The sequence below is a fragment of the Drosophila willistoni genome, assembly GCF_018902025.1.
Source record: "Drosophila willistoni isolate 14030-0811.24 chromosome XL unlocalized genomic scaffold, UCI_dwil_1.1 Seg141, whole genome shotgun sequence".
Lineage (NCBI taxonomy): Eukaryota > Metazoa > Arthropoda > Insecta > Diptera > Drosophilidae > Drosophila > Drosophila willistoni.
The window spans coordinates 369,927-386,717 of NW_025814052.1; the positions used below are offsets into that span (position 1 = coordinate 369,927).

At 36.5% G+C, this 16,791-nt stretch overlaps 1 protein-coding gene across 2 annotated transcripts; it reads left to right on the forward strand.

Annotated features, from left to right (window-relative positions):
- Window positions 1–64: 64 nt before the first annotated feature.
- LOC6649293 lies at window positions 65–15,759 on the forward strand. 2 transcript variants are annotated; one of them, XM_023179568.2, is made up of 9 exons: window positions 65–518; window positions 8,416–9,276; window positions 10,892–13,217; window positions 13,274–13,400; window positions 13,468–14,108; window positions 14,172–14,267; window positions 14,329–14,463; window positions 14,530–15,053; window positions 15,124–15,759. In XM_023179568.2, exons 2-9 carry the CDS (start codon window positions 8,423–8,425, stop codon window positions 15,257–15,259), a joined length of 4,839 nt encoding a protein of 1,612 aa, XP_023035336.1. In that variant the 5' UTR covers window positions 65–518; window positions 8,416–8,422; the 3' UTR covers window positions 15,260–15,759. The 2 variants fall into 2 exon arrangements, with proteins under 2 accessions (XP_023035336.1, XP_023035337.1); XM_023179569.2 differs by having other exon boundaries at window positions 66–518; window positions 8,416–9,117.
- The last annotated feature ends 1,032 nt before the right edge of the window (window positions 15,760–16,791 follow it).

The window sequence follows — 16,791 nt, forward strand, 5'->3', positions numbered from 1 at the left end:
TGATTTACTATTTTTACTATTAATAATTATAATGTATCTTCAAAAACAAAAATGAATTTCGATAAAAAAAATCAACAAAATATCAATCATTTTGCGATCAAATAACCAATGTTATCGAACGTGCTATCGATCCTTTGTCCATCTCTAATAACACAGAAAACATTTTACTCACATCGACAACGGTTGTGCGATCGCTCGAGCCATGAAGAAGAAAACCGAATAAAGTTGAAATTCAAAAAAAAAAATAATATACAAACAAAAAAATATTCCAGAAATGTGCAATTATTTTTAAGTGCAAGTTATTTATGTATGCAAAATACTTTGTTTAATTGTGAATATATAATTATATATATAGAAATGCATATTTACTTATAAGTGTATATACATATGTGCAGAAGTTGAAACAAAGAACTGAACAACCTGTTGTTATTGTTATTGTTGTGTTTGCTGCGGTCATGATTTTCCAACAACAATTAACTAATACGCATAGTTGTTGCTGCATTAGTGACAAGTGCTAAGTACGTATGCATTAAAGATTGATATCTATATGTGTATATACACATATATATAAATATGTTTTTTTTTTGCGTTTAGTTTTGTTTTATTTTGTTGTTGTGTTTTGTCATAGTAAATAATGCTGCACCCCACCAACTTTTTACCACTCCCTTACGGTTACTCTACCAGCATATTTTACTACATTGAAACGATCTCTTATTTCACATTGATAAACAGAACTCAGTGTCTGCGTTTGTGTCTGTTGTGTGTGTGTGTGTGTGTGCGTGTGTGTATTTGATAGTTGGCTGTGTATGTAGTATGTAGAAATGAATCATTCGGGAAACCATAAATAAATAAAATTGTTCACTTAAAAAGAGCAACCGTAATTATCTAGCTAAAAAGTGTTTATTCCGAGTCCAAACGACTCGAATTGACACTAAAACTCTCCATTTAAATTTTAGTTTTGTTTTTCGATAATTGTTATTGTTCAGATGTGAAAGCGAAAGGTAAAAGTATCTCATGAATATCAATCAATACAAAAAAGCAGCAACAACAACAACAACTTATTTGGCTATCTCTCAATTAATCTCTCTCTTTCTGCGGCTCTCTCTTTTTTGATATTGGACACGCTCGTTCTCTGTCTTGCCTTTGATATCTTTGCAATACGTTTGAAATTTTGTTTTTGCGGCTTTTTTCTTATCTATAGAATGCGGGTCCGGTTTAACTCTATCCACTTAAAATTGCATTCTTTGTTTTTTTTTTTCTGTTGTCTCGACAATCTTTGAGTTCTATTTTGCTTTTGGCTTGAACATCTATTAATCTTGATCTATAAACCTTTTTGTGGCCAGGTTATCGTTTATTTGGGGCCATCTGTTCTTTTTTGTTTTGTTCAAAGTAATGAAATATGAAGTTGTTTTGTTTTTAAATTGAATAAATTGTTTACCTTTAGCAACCTTTAAACTATTACAACTAATTGATATTTGAAAAATGTAAAACTGCAATTAGAGTTTATTTATTTTTGTTTTGGCACTTTGAAGAAATAATAATCTTAATTTTTGTAACTTTTAAAATAATGATTATGGGTGAAGTTGTAAAATTTAAACAAATTTACAACTTTTGTTTTGTTTAGCAAAACTAATAAAAATTATTGTTCTTTTTGTTTTGTTTTCAAATAAAAAGCAATAGTCATTTGTTAGTTATTTAATTTTCATCTGGCAATTTGTTTGAACATTTTCAACTGGTTTTAAATTATTAATTATTGAAAAATACATTCAAGTTGGTGGTGATTTTACTTTTAAAAAATGTTTAAATACTTTTTTTAATTGTTTTTTTTTTTTGTTTTGTTTTTTGCTCTTGTGTCAATCTTCATTTTATGCTGCACTTGCTTACATTTTTTCTAACAGCTCTTTGGTCTAATTTTTGCACTGGACTGTCGGGAGGGGGGCACAGTGGTGCAAGAGAATCGTTTAACCGTTATGACACACTCGCCAAAATGGCACAACAAAAGAGTCAGCTGTCCAAACTGTCTTCACACACACACACACACCTCTTGTGGTTGTTGTTCTCTCCCTGGGTCAAATTGTGTGATTCTCACTTTTTTGAAACGTTTCTTTTGTTGTTGTTGTTGTGTGTTTTGGGCAATTTAAACAATTATAAACATATTAGGTTGCTGACATTCTCTCATTGTTGTTGTTGTTGCTGGCATACATTTTTATTTTTGTTTTGGTTTAAACTTTCCTTGGCTAAAAAACTCTAAAGCTAAATTATTTAATCAAATAAGCAAGGAAACCGAGTTTCAGATTTCAAAAGTATTTATTTAATTTACGTTTTACGAGGGTTTCTTCGTAAGTAAATTAGCTATGTTTGATTGTTCAAGAGGCTACATATATGTACATATAAGTATATGTATGTTTGTATACGCATTTGAAGTGCTCATATAATCGCCAATCGGTGTGATCGTTCAAATAGCAATTTCCTTAAAATTTGTGACTATCTTGCAAAATCAGCGGATGTTACAGTAAAGACTCCATGCTAAAGACCCGCTATCTATTGAACTAGCCCTCGTCTGACTGAATCCATGAACTGGTTCCACCGTTGCCGTCTGGACAAGCCCAGAACGAATTATAAGTTTGTGTGTGTGTATCTGTGTGTGTGTGTACATAATTCTTTATCGGCTAATCAAGCTTTGCCCTAGTATTCCATCTTACCCCCTTCCGCGCAGGCGCAACGCATCGCAAAGTGTTTCGCGTCTGCCTCGGCGTACAAATCGATGGAAACTGTGACAAGAAAAAAAGTTGTCAAACAACTTGGCAATCAACTCTTGGTTAACACAGGGCCGCATTACGGGTTGCAGGTAGCCCAAAAGACAAAATCACATAGACTGAAATTTTTATTAAGTGCTACTTATGTTAAATGTTTGTAAGTGTAAAGTTTTTAAAATATATTTAAGGGTTATCAAGCAACATTATTATTTTTATCGCCAGTTTTAGTCAAGCTAAATTCGAAAATAAAATGACTAATTTTAGAATATTAAATTATTTCAATGAAGAATTCAATTATTTAGTAGTAGACGTCTATGCACTTTAAATAATGTTAATATTTAAATGAATAGTTTCAATTATTCATTCATTGACCTACTGTGAATACTTAGCTTAGAATACTTAAAGTTTTTGAATATTTCCATCGTTTATTCACTTGGTTTCATCTGTTTGGAGCATTGACAGCAATTTAAGTATCTTTGGGCCCACATGTCACTTAAATCCGCCTCTGATTTGTGGTAACTTTTCTTAACAATTCACATTTTCACTATGTAAAGAAAATGTTTGTGTAATAATTGTGTTAACGCATTTCACCCGGTCTTAACAAATATGGTGGGATTTATTACATAAATCGTTAAATGTATTTTAAGGTTGGTTTAGTTTAGTTTTTCGCCCAAACTGTTTTTGCTTAGAATCTCAAGATGACCAAGAAAGAACTAGAATTTTGGCATTTGGTTACCGAATGTCAAGTTTCATTTCTGGGTGTGAATGAAACTCATGTATGTTGGACACTGTAATTGGGGCCATGGCAACATTCTGTTGACCACTCCAACGGTACTCACATTCTCTCTAGCCAATGTCACATGAGAACAGGAGTAACTGCAGTAAATACTGCAATATAGAAAGAAAAAAAAGAAATACTCTGATGTTGTCTCATCGCTTTTCATACACTGAGCAAAACAAGTGATGAATGTAATTGCCAGCTGCATTCAAATCGATACTGGAGACATTCAATGGCATAATAAATTCAATGAATGGGACTAAATACTAAAATTGAATATATACAAGTGTAGTTGAACTCATTCATTTGCACAATAGTCGACTAATTTATTTATTTAGTTTATTCTTATTTTCAATGCTTCATTTAATCAAATCAATGAAATTAATTGAGTACTGTTGACTACTACTGAAAAACATAATTAATTATTTAAATATTTGAACTTTCTATACTTCGCCTTTGTGAGTCATGTATGGATTAATTTGTATTGATGTAAAAGAACTTTAAAGTACTCTAAGTTGTTAAAAAATCATTTATTCATTCAGTTACACAGATTCATTCGCTTATATGTTTCTCTTAATTTTCTGACAATTTATTCAAATTATAAAATATACATATCTTATGTCCATTCGAATACATACAAAGAATATAGAACTGAATGTTTTGTATTCGAATATGAATGTTGCTTGAATAAGTAAGATGAGTAGACGTGGGTATATTTGTTTGTATCTATAATATTTTGTGGGTCATAATGAATAAATCTCATGAACAACTCATTAAAACCAAAGTTAAGGGCAGTAGAGAGTAAATAAAATGTTTCTGTACATTTCGGTTTTCAATTAGTGTATTCAAAAGTCGCAGCCATATCAGAATAAAGTCCAGTAAAGTACATATACACTTCGATATCTTTTTATTTCAATGGCCAAGCATAAACATTAAAGCCATATCAAAATGATTCACATGGTCCATGTGAAGGGAAATGCTGCAATTGCCACAAATATTAAAAAACAAACAATAAAAAAAGAGAAAGAGGGCGATTGCGAGGATGGAGAGAACAACAAGTGTTTGGATGAATCACTCAAGTCCGTCCCCACTGATGCGTTATAAAACTGCTTCAATTGGCGGCTTGTATATACATTATTTTGTATGAATAACATATGAAACGGTCGCGTCGGCGATCTGTTTCCAAACAGAGATCTTATTTCAAATGACAATGAACAATTTTTGTTTGTGTTGACAATGCCAATGGACAATTAGCGAAAATAATAATAATAGCAATCCGAGAGAAGAGCCAATTACATTTAGTTGAGCCTTATATAGCAAATCTGCACATTATGCCCAACTAATTAAATATTACTAAACCTATAGATTTTATATATTTCAAAATTTGTATTTTGTAACGAGCTTAAGCCACAAATGATTCTCAAGTATTCACGATATTATAATAGATACTTTCTAAAGTACAACGAATAAATAAGTTTTTGATATTGCCCTGACTTTGCCAGACTTTCGTTGAAATTATTTCGATTACTTTGGTTTTGTTAATAATTGAAAATAATGATTAATACACATATCTGGTTTCCATATTGTTCAAAATATTGCTTTGTTCAGCACAAATTCTGGAAAGAATAAATATACAAACCTATGTACTTACTCACAAATTTGTGTTCATATATTGTGCATATTGCGAAAAAATATGGACCCATGATCACAGTGTTTGTATGTGTGTACATATATACATTCTGTTTCAGTTAATTGACATTTGGTAAACATTTGCGTTGGGCTAATAACTATAGTTGGAGTCTGATAAGGCCCAGAGTAAAGTATCATTCATCAGAGCCAACTGAAAACTCAAACCATTGAATACATTGCGAATATATTCTGTTACATTAAAATGTGGTGGGGCCCATTCTTATTCTGATTACAAAAAGAACCTCGACAACCGGACAATGGCCTTGCCAGACAATAATAATACATATTAAAATGATTCAAACCAATGAAATCTGCACTTACATATGTATGTACATATGTACATAAATGTGTATGTTCGTTTGTATTTATAGTACAAAAACATCATGGAGCAGATAATCGAAAACGTCGATAAAACTTTACTTGAAAAACAATTTCGGAGTAGTCACACATCGAATAGCAGATTTTCACTAATATATACATACATAGGTAGGCAACAGTGTGCCAAAATATATTTCGTACATTTCGAGAGACAAAACTGCTTCGATTTCGATTGGGTCACTGCCTGCCACCTCTTTGAGAGCTAAATAATCGTTTTACCTAGAGGAGATTACCCTCATTTTTCGCCCGAGAATTCACCACATGTGCAACATTTGGCTGTGGCCTCGCCCACAGATTGACACGGTTGATCTATACTAGATCATGGATGTATAGATTTTAAATATTTTAACGTAGATTGAAAGATATTTTAGAACACTGAACTTTTCAGTAATCATATTTACATCTTTTGACAGCGCTCTGATAGCGTGGGGCCTGTAACATTTACCTATTCTGATATATATAATTTAAAGAAAGGTAAAATCAGAATTTCAATTGGCCCCCACTTTGAAATGCTAATGCTTTATTTGATGATGGCCTAAAAAACAGAATTAAAGAATGAAAAATAAAGTGATCCTAAATTTCTGTTATGACTGTAAATTGATTGATGTAGAGATCCTATGAAGCAAATGCAATGAATTTGCAGATTTAAAGCTTATTATCCAACGATATGGCATTTTGTGACAATTTCAAAAGAGTCCCTCTCCGATCCAATGCGTTTATTACAAAAGCGTCTTAAAATCCTTAAATGTTTAAAACTTAATTGATTTGAGATCTCTATGATTAGCCATTATAAAAATATTTGCTGTTTTTTAAAAGCGAAAGAGTCGTTTTATCAAAGCTTTCTGATAATCTATGCTGTTAATCTATTAAGGACTGAAAATGGAAATGATAATGAATGGAAAACTAAAGGGACTGACCGCTGAGTACCCTTCTACTAATTGTTTCCGTTTCAAGAATAGTATCAACCGCAGATTCCTGTACACAGTTACCAAGAGTCACTGTGTTATCTCGACTTTTGCCTCGGCGTCTGCACTATAAATATAAAACGATATCTGTATCTGGTATACTAACTATATATGTATATATATTTTATTCTTATACGATTGATTCACTTTGCTTTGTGTTCGTGTTTAAGAGAGCGTAACGCAGTTTTCCGATTAATCATCGCCGCCTAGCTATAGCCATATATATTCTATATACATATTGATATATGTATATTCCTTGTAAAATAGTCATTTGAGCATGTGCACCACGTCCAGTAAGAGAAAGAGAGAGCGAACACTGATTATATGATTCATGAACGTTCAATCAATGAAGAGAATGGACAACAACAACAACAAGTTCATTAAAACATTTTATAAAACAAAATCAGTAATAGAAGGAGTTCAAGTTAAAACCAGAAATACACACAGAGCATTCTCATGTTTTAAGTCGTGTACTGGGGGACTGGGTGCCCACTTAAGCGTACAACAAATTGAGGCGGAGACATCCATCGACTGGCCGTTGGCATTGTTGAGAGTTGAAAAGTTCAGAGAACTTGCAACAGACACAAACAAACAAACAAATAAACAAATAAACAGGCGGAAATGCAAAAGAAGAAAGTAAAAGTGGACAAATCTATACAGATATGTTACTGGCCTTTAAATGGAAGTGCACTGTGCAAAATAAGAGTTGCCAATAACAAAGTTTGTTGTTGATAATAATCCATTTAAAATGTATGATCGAATCAGTTGCCGATTCTTTTGGAAGTAAGATCATTTTTTTACTGCTTGAATTGCTAAAATGTCGATGCACGAAACTCTAAACCTGAAAATTTATATCCTGATCGTATATATAAATCAGTTTCATCTTTATTTACATATACACAGATCACATATTTATCATAGGCTTTCGAAAACCCTAGAAAATTGTTGATCGATTGAAGCTTCATTTTGATTTTCTTTCCTTTCTCTCTATCTCTCTCTCTCTCTCTCTCTGTATCTATCTTGAAAGTGAAAGCAAAAGTGTCGGCAATTATGTTCAAACGTTTGCTGATTTTTGTTGAATGAAAGGAAGTAAACACGTGTCTTTAATTTTCACCTTGTTTTCTATTTTATTTTGCCTTCTGCGTTTATACATAAATTGAATATCGTCAATTTGATTTGTCTATTTACAATATATACCTAATATTTGCATAATTGCTACTTAAATTAGTTTATATAATTAGATTAGATTGTATAATTACTGTCGGCACATTGTCGGATTGCTGCGTCTTCTTGAATTGGCCAAACGTATGAGACGATGCTGTTCCAACTGCTCTAAATGTTGCCTGACTAGCATCTGATGGAGTAGTTCAATTTTGGCATATTCCTGCTTCTTGTGTTCTTGTTGTTGTTGCTCTTTCTCCATGATTTGTTGTTTTGTTTCCTTTGAGAGTGTGCTATTGAATTTGCTCACCAAATGCTGCCAAAAGTTGACCAAGAATTGCACAAACGTGTAAAATGTGGCAATTGTTAGAAACGATGATGCGGACATGTTATTACCTCAAAGTGATCAAGTGAAATGTGTGCAATATTGGCAAAAATGAGCAAATATATACAAACAAAAAAGAAGAGGAATTCTGACCTGTACGAAGGGATGACTACCTAAAGTTAGGTAGATGGCTTAGTTGCAAAAATCAGCAGGTACATCCGTTTGCTAGGTAGTAACAACAGGACTTATTCTGGCCCTAGGTATTCCAATTGAAGGTCAACTGGATTTATTGTCTTTGCCTACTTGTAAGCCATGGTCTTAATAATTTATCCTAATCTCTTTTTTCTGTCTCTCTCTTTACAGTTTTGGCATGGAGCAGGCAGCCGGCATACAGGCACGACCCGTGCCGGCGCCACGTCGTCTCTACCCGGAGTTGCGACCTTCCAACTATGAGAATATCGAATTAAGAAGCCAAAACAACAATAATAACAACAACAACAACATAAAGATTAATACCAATTTGAATAAGAAATTAAATATTGATGCAGAAAATTTACACGACAATTGCCAAGATAAACAATTGGCCACAAGTAGTCAAAATAAATTACTCCTAAAATCCCAACAACAAAATGGCGATGAGCAATTATTACAACCGATCTATAGTCCAGATGCCAATGAGAATGTTGATAATGGAATTGGAATGCAACCAATCTATGCCACACCAAAACCAGCGCCACGTCAACGAACTGCAGGACAAGATGGGAATGTGGATGCAGCAGGAGCCAGTGCAATGAGAACTCCAATGCGAACAGCTCCTTTGGTGCCCCCAAAAACGTTAAACGTACAATTGGAATCGAGGAGAGCGCGTGAACAACGTTATTCCATATCCAGTGAGTTTTCCACGACAAGTGCCAACACTGCAGCACACGTAGGCGATGATCAGGATGTGGATGTGGATGGTGGGGAGGATGAGGATGGGGTTCAGTCGCGTTACACTTCGAACGGTTCACTCAATTGCAGTGAGAGCTCGCAGAAGAGTGGCAAATATAAATCACCATCACCCGGGTACGTACTAGATATGGATGAGCATGATCAACAACAATTGGATATAGATGATCATGAAGATCAAGATCACGAATCTGACTCTGAATCAGTGGATGGAGCGCAATCCTCCACTGAACAGTCCTCTGAACAGTCTGCGGAGCATTCATCCAACAATGACAAGTAAACTTTCGTCACATTCTCTATTCCCCACTTCAAAGTGTTTCTTATTCTTCCTATTTTTCTAATGTATATACATACATATTATTTGGCACACGAAAGAAAATTACCTTCTCATGGGTTCTTAAACTTAAAATTCCTAACCCAAAAGAAAAAAAATGGTGAAAATTTTAGGTAGCCAAAATAACCCTTTACCCCAACCCTCTAAATGTGGTTATGGTTGCACACACACACACCCACACAGGTACTCGTAAAACAACCACCCACCCACCACCTGAGGCACCACTCATAAAGGGACTTAAAATTTTTAATATTGGTTTTGGAATTTCCCTGTAGACTGTAATGGCATGATTTTTCCTTTTTGGTTTTTGGCTTCTGGAAAGAAAATTTGATCTTAACGAAAATTGTAATATATATTTTGTAGATTTTTAATATTATTATATAAGCAGAGTGTTTTTAACATATGTATCTATGTACTTGTTTGATAGTCTGTAGTAGTTCCATCTTGATTCCAGATTATTCAGTAATATATTCGGATCAGGGCCGTAGCGAAGTTGTCGCGTTTTAGGCTCTGAAATCGAATGGGCGCCAAGCAGTGCCGGAATTTTGTTCAAAGATCTTGTTAACAAAAATTCTGAAAATTGTTCAAAACTCTTAACTTTGCAAATCTAGAACGTTCCCAAATTTTAACAGATTCTCAAAAATGTTGTCCCATTTCAATGTTTTTAAATTTAATTTTGAATTTATCAAGCGAAGCAAAAAAAAAATAGCAAATTATTCCATAAACAATAAAAATGATCTTATAATTTGGACTATGATTCCGAAAACTTATATTTTGGTTTTTATCCGAGCTGGCTTAGAGATGGAAGAAGCCAACTAAAAAATAAGTCCAGTATTCCTAGAACTATATAAGTACGATTATATAATCGTACTCAAATCGGCTGAGCATGTTTTATTCAGATGACTTTAAACTGGAAAATTTGAATTACATATATCTGTATCTTCTTTTAGTGTTTGATAATTCAAGATAGCAACAAATAGTGAACTACAGACAAATACGATTTGAATTAACTTGAAGTAAATACATTTCGGTTTGGATTTTTGTTTAGCAAAATGAATTTTTTCCACAATTTTCTTTCGGCTGTTTTTCCTGTTCCGTTTGTACTTTTCATTTATTTCCTTTTCCATTTTACTATATAAATCAGTCACCCCTCCCCCACTTTCTCATCGCCTTTGATCTATGTTCTATTATTAGAAATGGAAATGTTTCCCTATTTTTTCGGTTCTGGATGACATTTGCATTGCAGACGCCTCTCTTACTCTAATTATAGAGAGTTGAACTTCCGCTAGTTCCGAAGGCGTGTTTAAAAATAGTCTGCCCATTTTTCAAGATCAATAACAAAGTGTAATAAATTATGCTCGGATCGTTTATCCTCGGTACTCCTCGGTACTCCTCGGTATATGTAATAGATTTTGTGTTGAATTACATTAACATTTATTTTTAGAAGTAGAGCTGGGATCTTTTCCTCCTTCTTCTTGACTAACCGCCAGGTTGTGGGTATTGTGACTTGATATATAATAATTAATAATGTGGAATTCTTTTTAATTTTCCATGTAGCAATCTATTGCGCTCCCTGGGAACCACATCGAAACTGTTGGGCGAAGCCATAGGCGAACGTCTGACTGTGAAAGCGAAGGGGGCCAGGAAGCGCTTAGACAGGAATCTGAAGAGCTCAACGGAGGCGCTTAGTAATCTCAGTACGGATGCCGGAGTCCGGTTGAAGCATGCCGGCAAACGATTTGGTTCGAATTTCACATTGGGCAAGGGATCACGAGATGGCAAAGAAACAGACGCAGATGTGTCGGAGAGGTCACTGGAATTGGATATAGAGCGACGTCAGACAATGCCGAATACGGATGTCTTCAATACGATTCAGTTCTCTAGTCCGTTGAATCGTAATGCAGCTTTGACCGATCTCAGCGAGACCAAGGAGCAGCAGGCAGCTGAAGATAGTGGCGCCTATGAGGTACCAAAGTCCTTGGGCAGCGGACAACCGCCCAGCTACGATGAAGCTTTGAAGGTACGACCGTCGCCACCACGTTCTGCACCGATGGTCCGCAATCTGGCACAGGAGGCCGCTCAAGTCGTCCAATTGCGTAATAAGGGCCAGCCACGTGCCCTGGTTGATTCTGTGAGCGGTTCATCTTCCTGCAATGGCGATGAGTCACCTGGACTGCCCATGCCCACATTCCCGGCGCCTAGATTGTCGCAGCAACCGGAACATATACGTTTGCAGGCTGCTGCAGTGCAGCCGCCGGCCCGTCAGAAACGTCGTAAGAACTACGAGCACATACAACTGAGGCGACCACAGGTGGCCACTTCGGCGGAGCTGCAAGAACTGAATCGGGCTGCAGAGCTGGCCGAACGGGAAGAGTCGCTGCTAATTAAGGCAAACATAAAGGCCGAAGAGGCTCGCGCTCCCAAACCCGAGCGTAGTGACTCATGGGAGTTCTATGGCGAGGATGGTAACGAGTCTGGTGGTGAGGAGGGTGAATCCTCCTCACCGGAACCCGTCTATGTCAATCAGGAGGCCACCTACGGCAAACTTTTTGAAATGGCCACAGTGGCGCCTGGGAATATGTTAATCCCCCAGCCAGAGTTGAGCTGCATAAACGAAGATGGGGAATTGGATAGCAATGATGGAGCTGTTGGCGGTTGGGCGGGAGCGCCACCACAAGATCTGATTGAAGAGTTTGATCCCCTGATGAGCAAATCCTCCACTCTGGCTCGTTCCAACAAGAGCAATGAGCTACTTCTGCTCGAACATCTGCTCGAGGAGGATACCTATGGATCATTGAAGCGAGAGCAAGATGATGTTAGCATGTGCACTTCCGAGGAGGAACCCACTAGCTCCGTTTGCATATCTTCTTCACAGAATATTCCCCAAATAGTCCATCAAAATGCCCATCTATTGAGTGACAGTATGGAGGAGTTGGATGAAGATGAACAGCTGGAGCAGCGAGCTAAGCCATTCCTCAGTCGACTGGAGGATAAATCAGCAGCTGGGGGAACAACTGTCGTTGACCTATCGGCGCCCTCACGACATCGCACCAATTGGTTTGTAGGCGAAACATCCACCGCTACCGGACCATCCACATCTACGGCTACAGCCACAAAGACACAAATCGAGGGTGATAGTCCGCCCACTTATCTAGAAGCCATTGGTGGCAATTCTCCCACGTCCGGCTCAGGAGCAGGAGCAGCAGCCGGAGGTCAGTCACCATCAGCATCATCAAACGAAAATCGGTTTACACTCAGCTCGCGAATCCGTCAGACAATGAATGCCATTTCGAATGTGAAATTCCGCATGGATGCCATGAAGCGGAGAACCAGCTTTAAGGCAGGCGCCCAGCGGCAATCGGATGTGAAGGTGGCCCTACAAATGGTTCCACGGCCCAGTCTATCGCCTCTGCTGGTCCGCTATGAGGGTCCCCTGGTGCGTTTTCCGTCCGGCGTTGTCGAAGACATACTCAAAGAGATGCAGAATCGCAAGGCAATTCTTAGAGAGCGACAATTTCAGACTTATCTCGATCAAGAGATGAAAACGGCAAGAGAAACCATACCCTTGGACACCATCACTACGGTCCAATGTGTTAGCAACAGCCGCGTCACGGATAGTGCAACGCATTTCTATTGCTTTGAGATTACCACATCGCAGCCAAAGAATGGCAGTGGCAGCGATAATATGTCCTCCAATCCGAATTTGGTCATGACCAGCAATGCGTCGGGCAATGTGAAGCAACAGCGGGTGGCTCATCTCTATGGTGTCGGCAAGGAATCCGAACGAGGCGTCTGGATGCAAAAGATACTTGAGAGTCTGACCAATAGTTTGCCCGTGAAATATACTTGTCATTATTATAGAGCTGGCTGGTGTTATCTAAAGGTAAATTTTACATTCACGTCGAAACGATTGAGATTTTAATTTTGAAATACTTGCAGAATTCCATTACATCTGAATGGAGCGGCACTTGGTTGGTATTGCGCAAGAGTCAGCGTCGTTTAATCTTTGTCAGCGAGTCGAATGGAAATGTTGAGAAAATGGACTTGAGAAAGGCGCGTTGCATAGGTGAGGAGAAGTGATCCTAAGAAAATGTTGTTTGAATCGATTTCATTTATAATTTTCGTATCTTTAGTGCTTAAGGAGAGCGATGAATCCATTGATAATCTTCATGTGGAAAGCGGACCAATGCTTATGATAGACTGTCCACCCTATTCAGTTTATATGATCATGAGTTCGGCACGCGAGACGAAAATCTGGCGCCATATTATTCGAGAGGTGGCCCATAATAATAGCTTCTCACTGGCCGATCAACAATTGACACGTTACGATGTCCCGGTTATTGTGGATAAGTGTATTAACTTTGTCTATATTCATGGTTCCATGTCTGAGGGTATTTATCGCAAGTCTGGATCAGAAAATTCCATGCACAAATTGATGAGCGCCTTTCGAGCGGATGCCTTTAATGTGGAGATCACACGAAATGAGTACAACGAGCACGATGTGGCCAATGTGCTGAAACGTTTCATGCGGGATTTGCCAGAGCGCTTGCTGGGCAAGCTAACCGATAGTTTTGTCTTTGTTACCGAATTGGCTGTGGCCACCGAGAAGATACCCATCTACAAAGAACTTTTGGCACGTCTCTCGACCATTGAGCACGAGACATTGCGTCGGATTGTGGGTCATTTGGTATTCATTAGCTCTCAGCAGGCTAAGAACAAGATGAGTGTACAAAATTTGACCATGATATGGGGACCAACATTGCTAGCTAAAAAGGTGCGGCCGCCACATCGATTTCTCTATTTTAACTTAATAAACTTATTTTTTGTTTTGCTTTAGACCGATGAGCTCATCTATTCACAAAAGGAGGCCGATGTGCTTAGTGATCTGATATCCCTTTACAAGAATCTATTTCCCTGCAGTGCCGATGAAATTGTAATTATATTTGTCTCTTTATGGTCGCCATTTACTATATTTATGTTGTCTATATATCTAGAAACGTGAGCAGGCCATGCTGGCATGTCTGCAAAAGTATTATGCCGCAGCAGAGACTCTTAAAGATGCTGTAAAGCAATCAGGAGATATTAAAATCTGGATTAGTCTCAATCCGAATCCCGATAATACCACAGAGGTGAGTGTTTGATTTGGCTTTGGCTACTCAATCGAAATATTATAAATAATTTTTTTGATTTTATAGGAAAAGACGCAAGTGAATGCAACAATTTCACCCACCAAAACTGCCTACGAACTGTGCCGTGAATATTCTAGTAAAATGGCACTGCCCACTCATCAGCTAACGCTCTATGAGGTCATATTGAATGATAGCCTGGAGCGACCTTTACATCATGATGCCAAAGTGTTTGATGTTATACTTAATTGGTCGTACTGGCCAGAAGAGGATCGCAAGCATAACTATCTAATGGTTCGACCCATTGAAATGTTGCGTGAAGTGCAACGTGCTGTAAAAAATTTGGCTACAGTCACACCGGGCAAGGAGCTACGCTTTGCCGACTATCGAACAAAGGCCTTTAAAACATTCCAATGCGAATTGCGTGATGGCAAAATTGTTGTGTCCAAGAAGGATAAGAACGATAAAACCACCATAGTCCGTGAGATCTTCTTGCATAGTTCAACGGCGTATTTGGGTTGTGAACGAAAGCGCGATTTCCCTTGGAGTTGGGCCATTACGTTTGTGGAGCGCACTCAATCGCAGATAATGAGGTAAATTAATACTGGATTAACTCCTTGACAATTCTCTAATGTTTCGCTTCTTTCTTTTCACATGGTCTAGATCACGCGATGCTCCATTTATTGGTCATGTTCTGGCGGGCAGTGAATGGGTAGATCGCACCATTTGGTATTCCAGCATTTGGTATTGTCTTCACGGTGATAATATTTTGCCGCCAGCTGAGATAATTATCAAGTGATAAAGCAATCCCTTGGTTTTCTCTCCATTTCTCTTTTTTTGTGTTTTTTTTTTTTTTTGTTTTTTTACATACCTATTGTTAGCTGTAGATATATTTGGAATTTAATATGCAATATTTTAATAGAATTACGTTTCATACATTTATTTATGTACAAAGGCCAATGATCAGCTTTTTATTTCATTCGTTTTATTGTATTTTTAATTATTTTATATTTTGAATAGATTTATTATTATACTTATATTAGCTTAACAAGCTTTTGCACATAACTAAACAAGCTATGCCATTTGTCTTCAATACTGCTGGATCATATTCAAACTCAAACGCATATTTTTTTGGGATAAATGTTCCTGGGCAGCCAGCTATTAGTTGGACAGAAAGTCTTAAAACGAATTCATAAATGAATACACAAATTTTTTTTTTTTTTTTTTGATTAAATTGTAGGCAAACTTATTTTTAAATATCCAATTAATTGTCTTAAAGGGAACGCATTTATTGTACATTAAAAATCTATATATATATATATATATATATATAAATATTAACACATTGTTTTGTTCCATAATCATAATCTGAGTTGTTATTAAAGTGAGTTCTAACGAATTAGTGTCGAGTAAGAAGTAAGAAGTGAAAGTAAGAATTCAAACTAATTTAAAATCACTTCAATCTTAATTACTTACGCAGACAGTGCTGGATTAAGCCAATCGAAAAACTAAAAATAATAGTTTTCGGGATCATAATGCAAACAAGAAACATTACCTTCCAATGTGAAAATTAGAACACAAATGAAAATGGGTCAAAATGGGTTAACAAAGATAATATATATATTTTGTTTTTTTTTTCGATTTATCTGCCCTTAATTTTAGACTGCATTTTGAGCCAATTTCAAACCGATTTCAAAAAGTTGTTGAGATTTTTTTATACTTTAAAATCGCATTAAACACTTGGATAGTTGAAAAAACGTCGATCCGATTAGCCCGTAGCATTTGCTAATCCTACTGTAAGGGTAATACGACACTACATGCAGGACTATAAAGATATTGTTATCAAAAAGTCAAGTAAAATTACTCAGATTGACTTTAAATTTTACATGGAACATTTCAGTATCCTAAAAATCCTTACCTTTGGAAATTTTTGTATATCAATTTGCCTGTTGATTTGTAAGCGCTTAATTTGCATTCAAAACTCCAAGCGGTTCTTTGCATGCATGAAAAAAAAAGAAAGGTAGAAGATATTCGAGCTGTTGCTACTCAAAAAAAAAACAAATTTTTAGAGTCATTGCATGTAGTATTTCATTGTAGTTCGACTTTATTGAAATATACCTTATTAGATCAAGAAAAATATTATATTAGTACCTCAATTAGTACTTTAAATGCCGAATGACACAAAAAATGCATACAAAATTCAGAAAATTCAACCCAAAGAGGAAATTGAAAATTTCTGATGTACTTACTGCTTATCTTAGTTTTGATGGGTCAACATCTTTTCCAGACGCCTCATGGCTTATCTGTTTTTACTTTTTCTTATCCCAAATT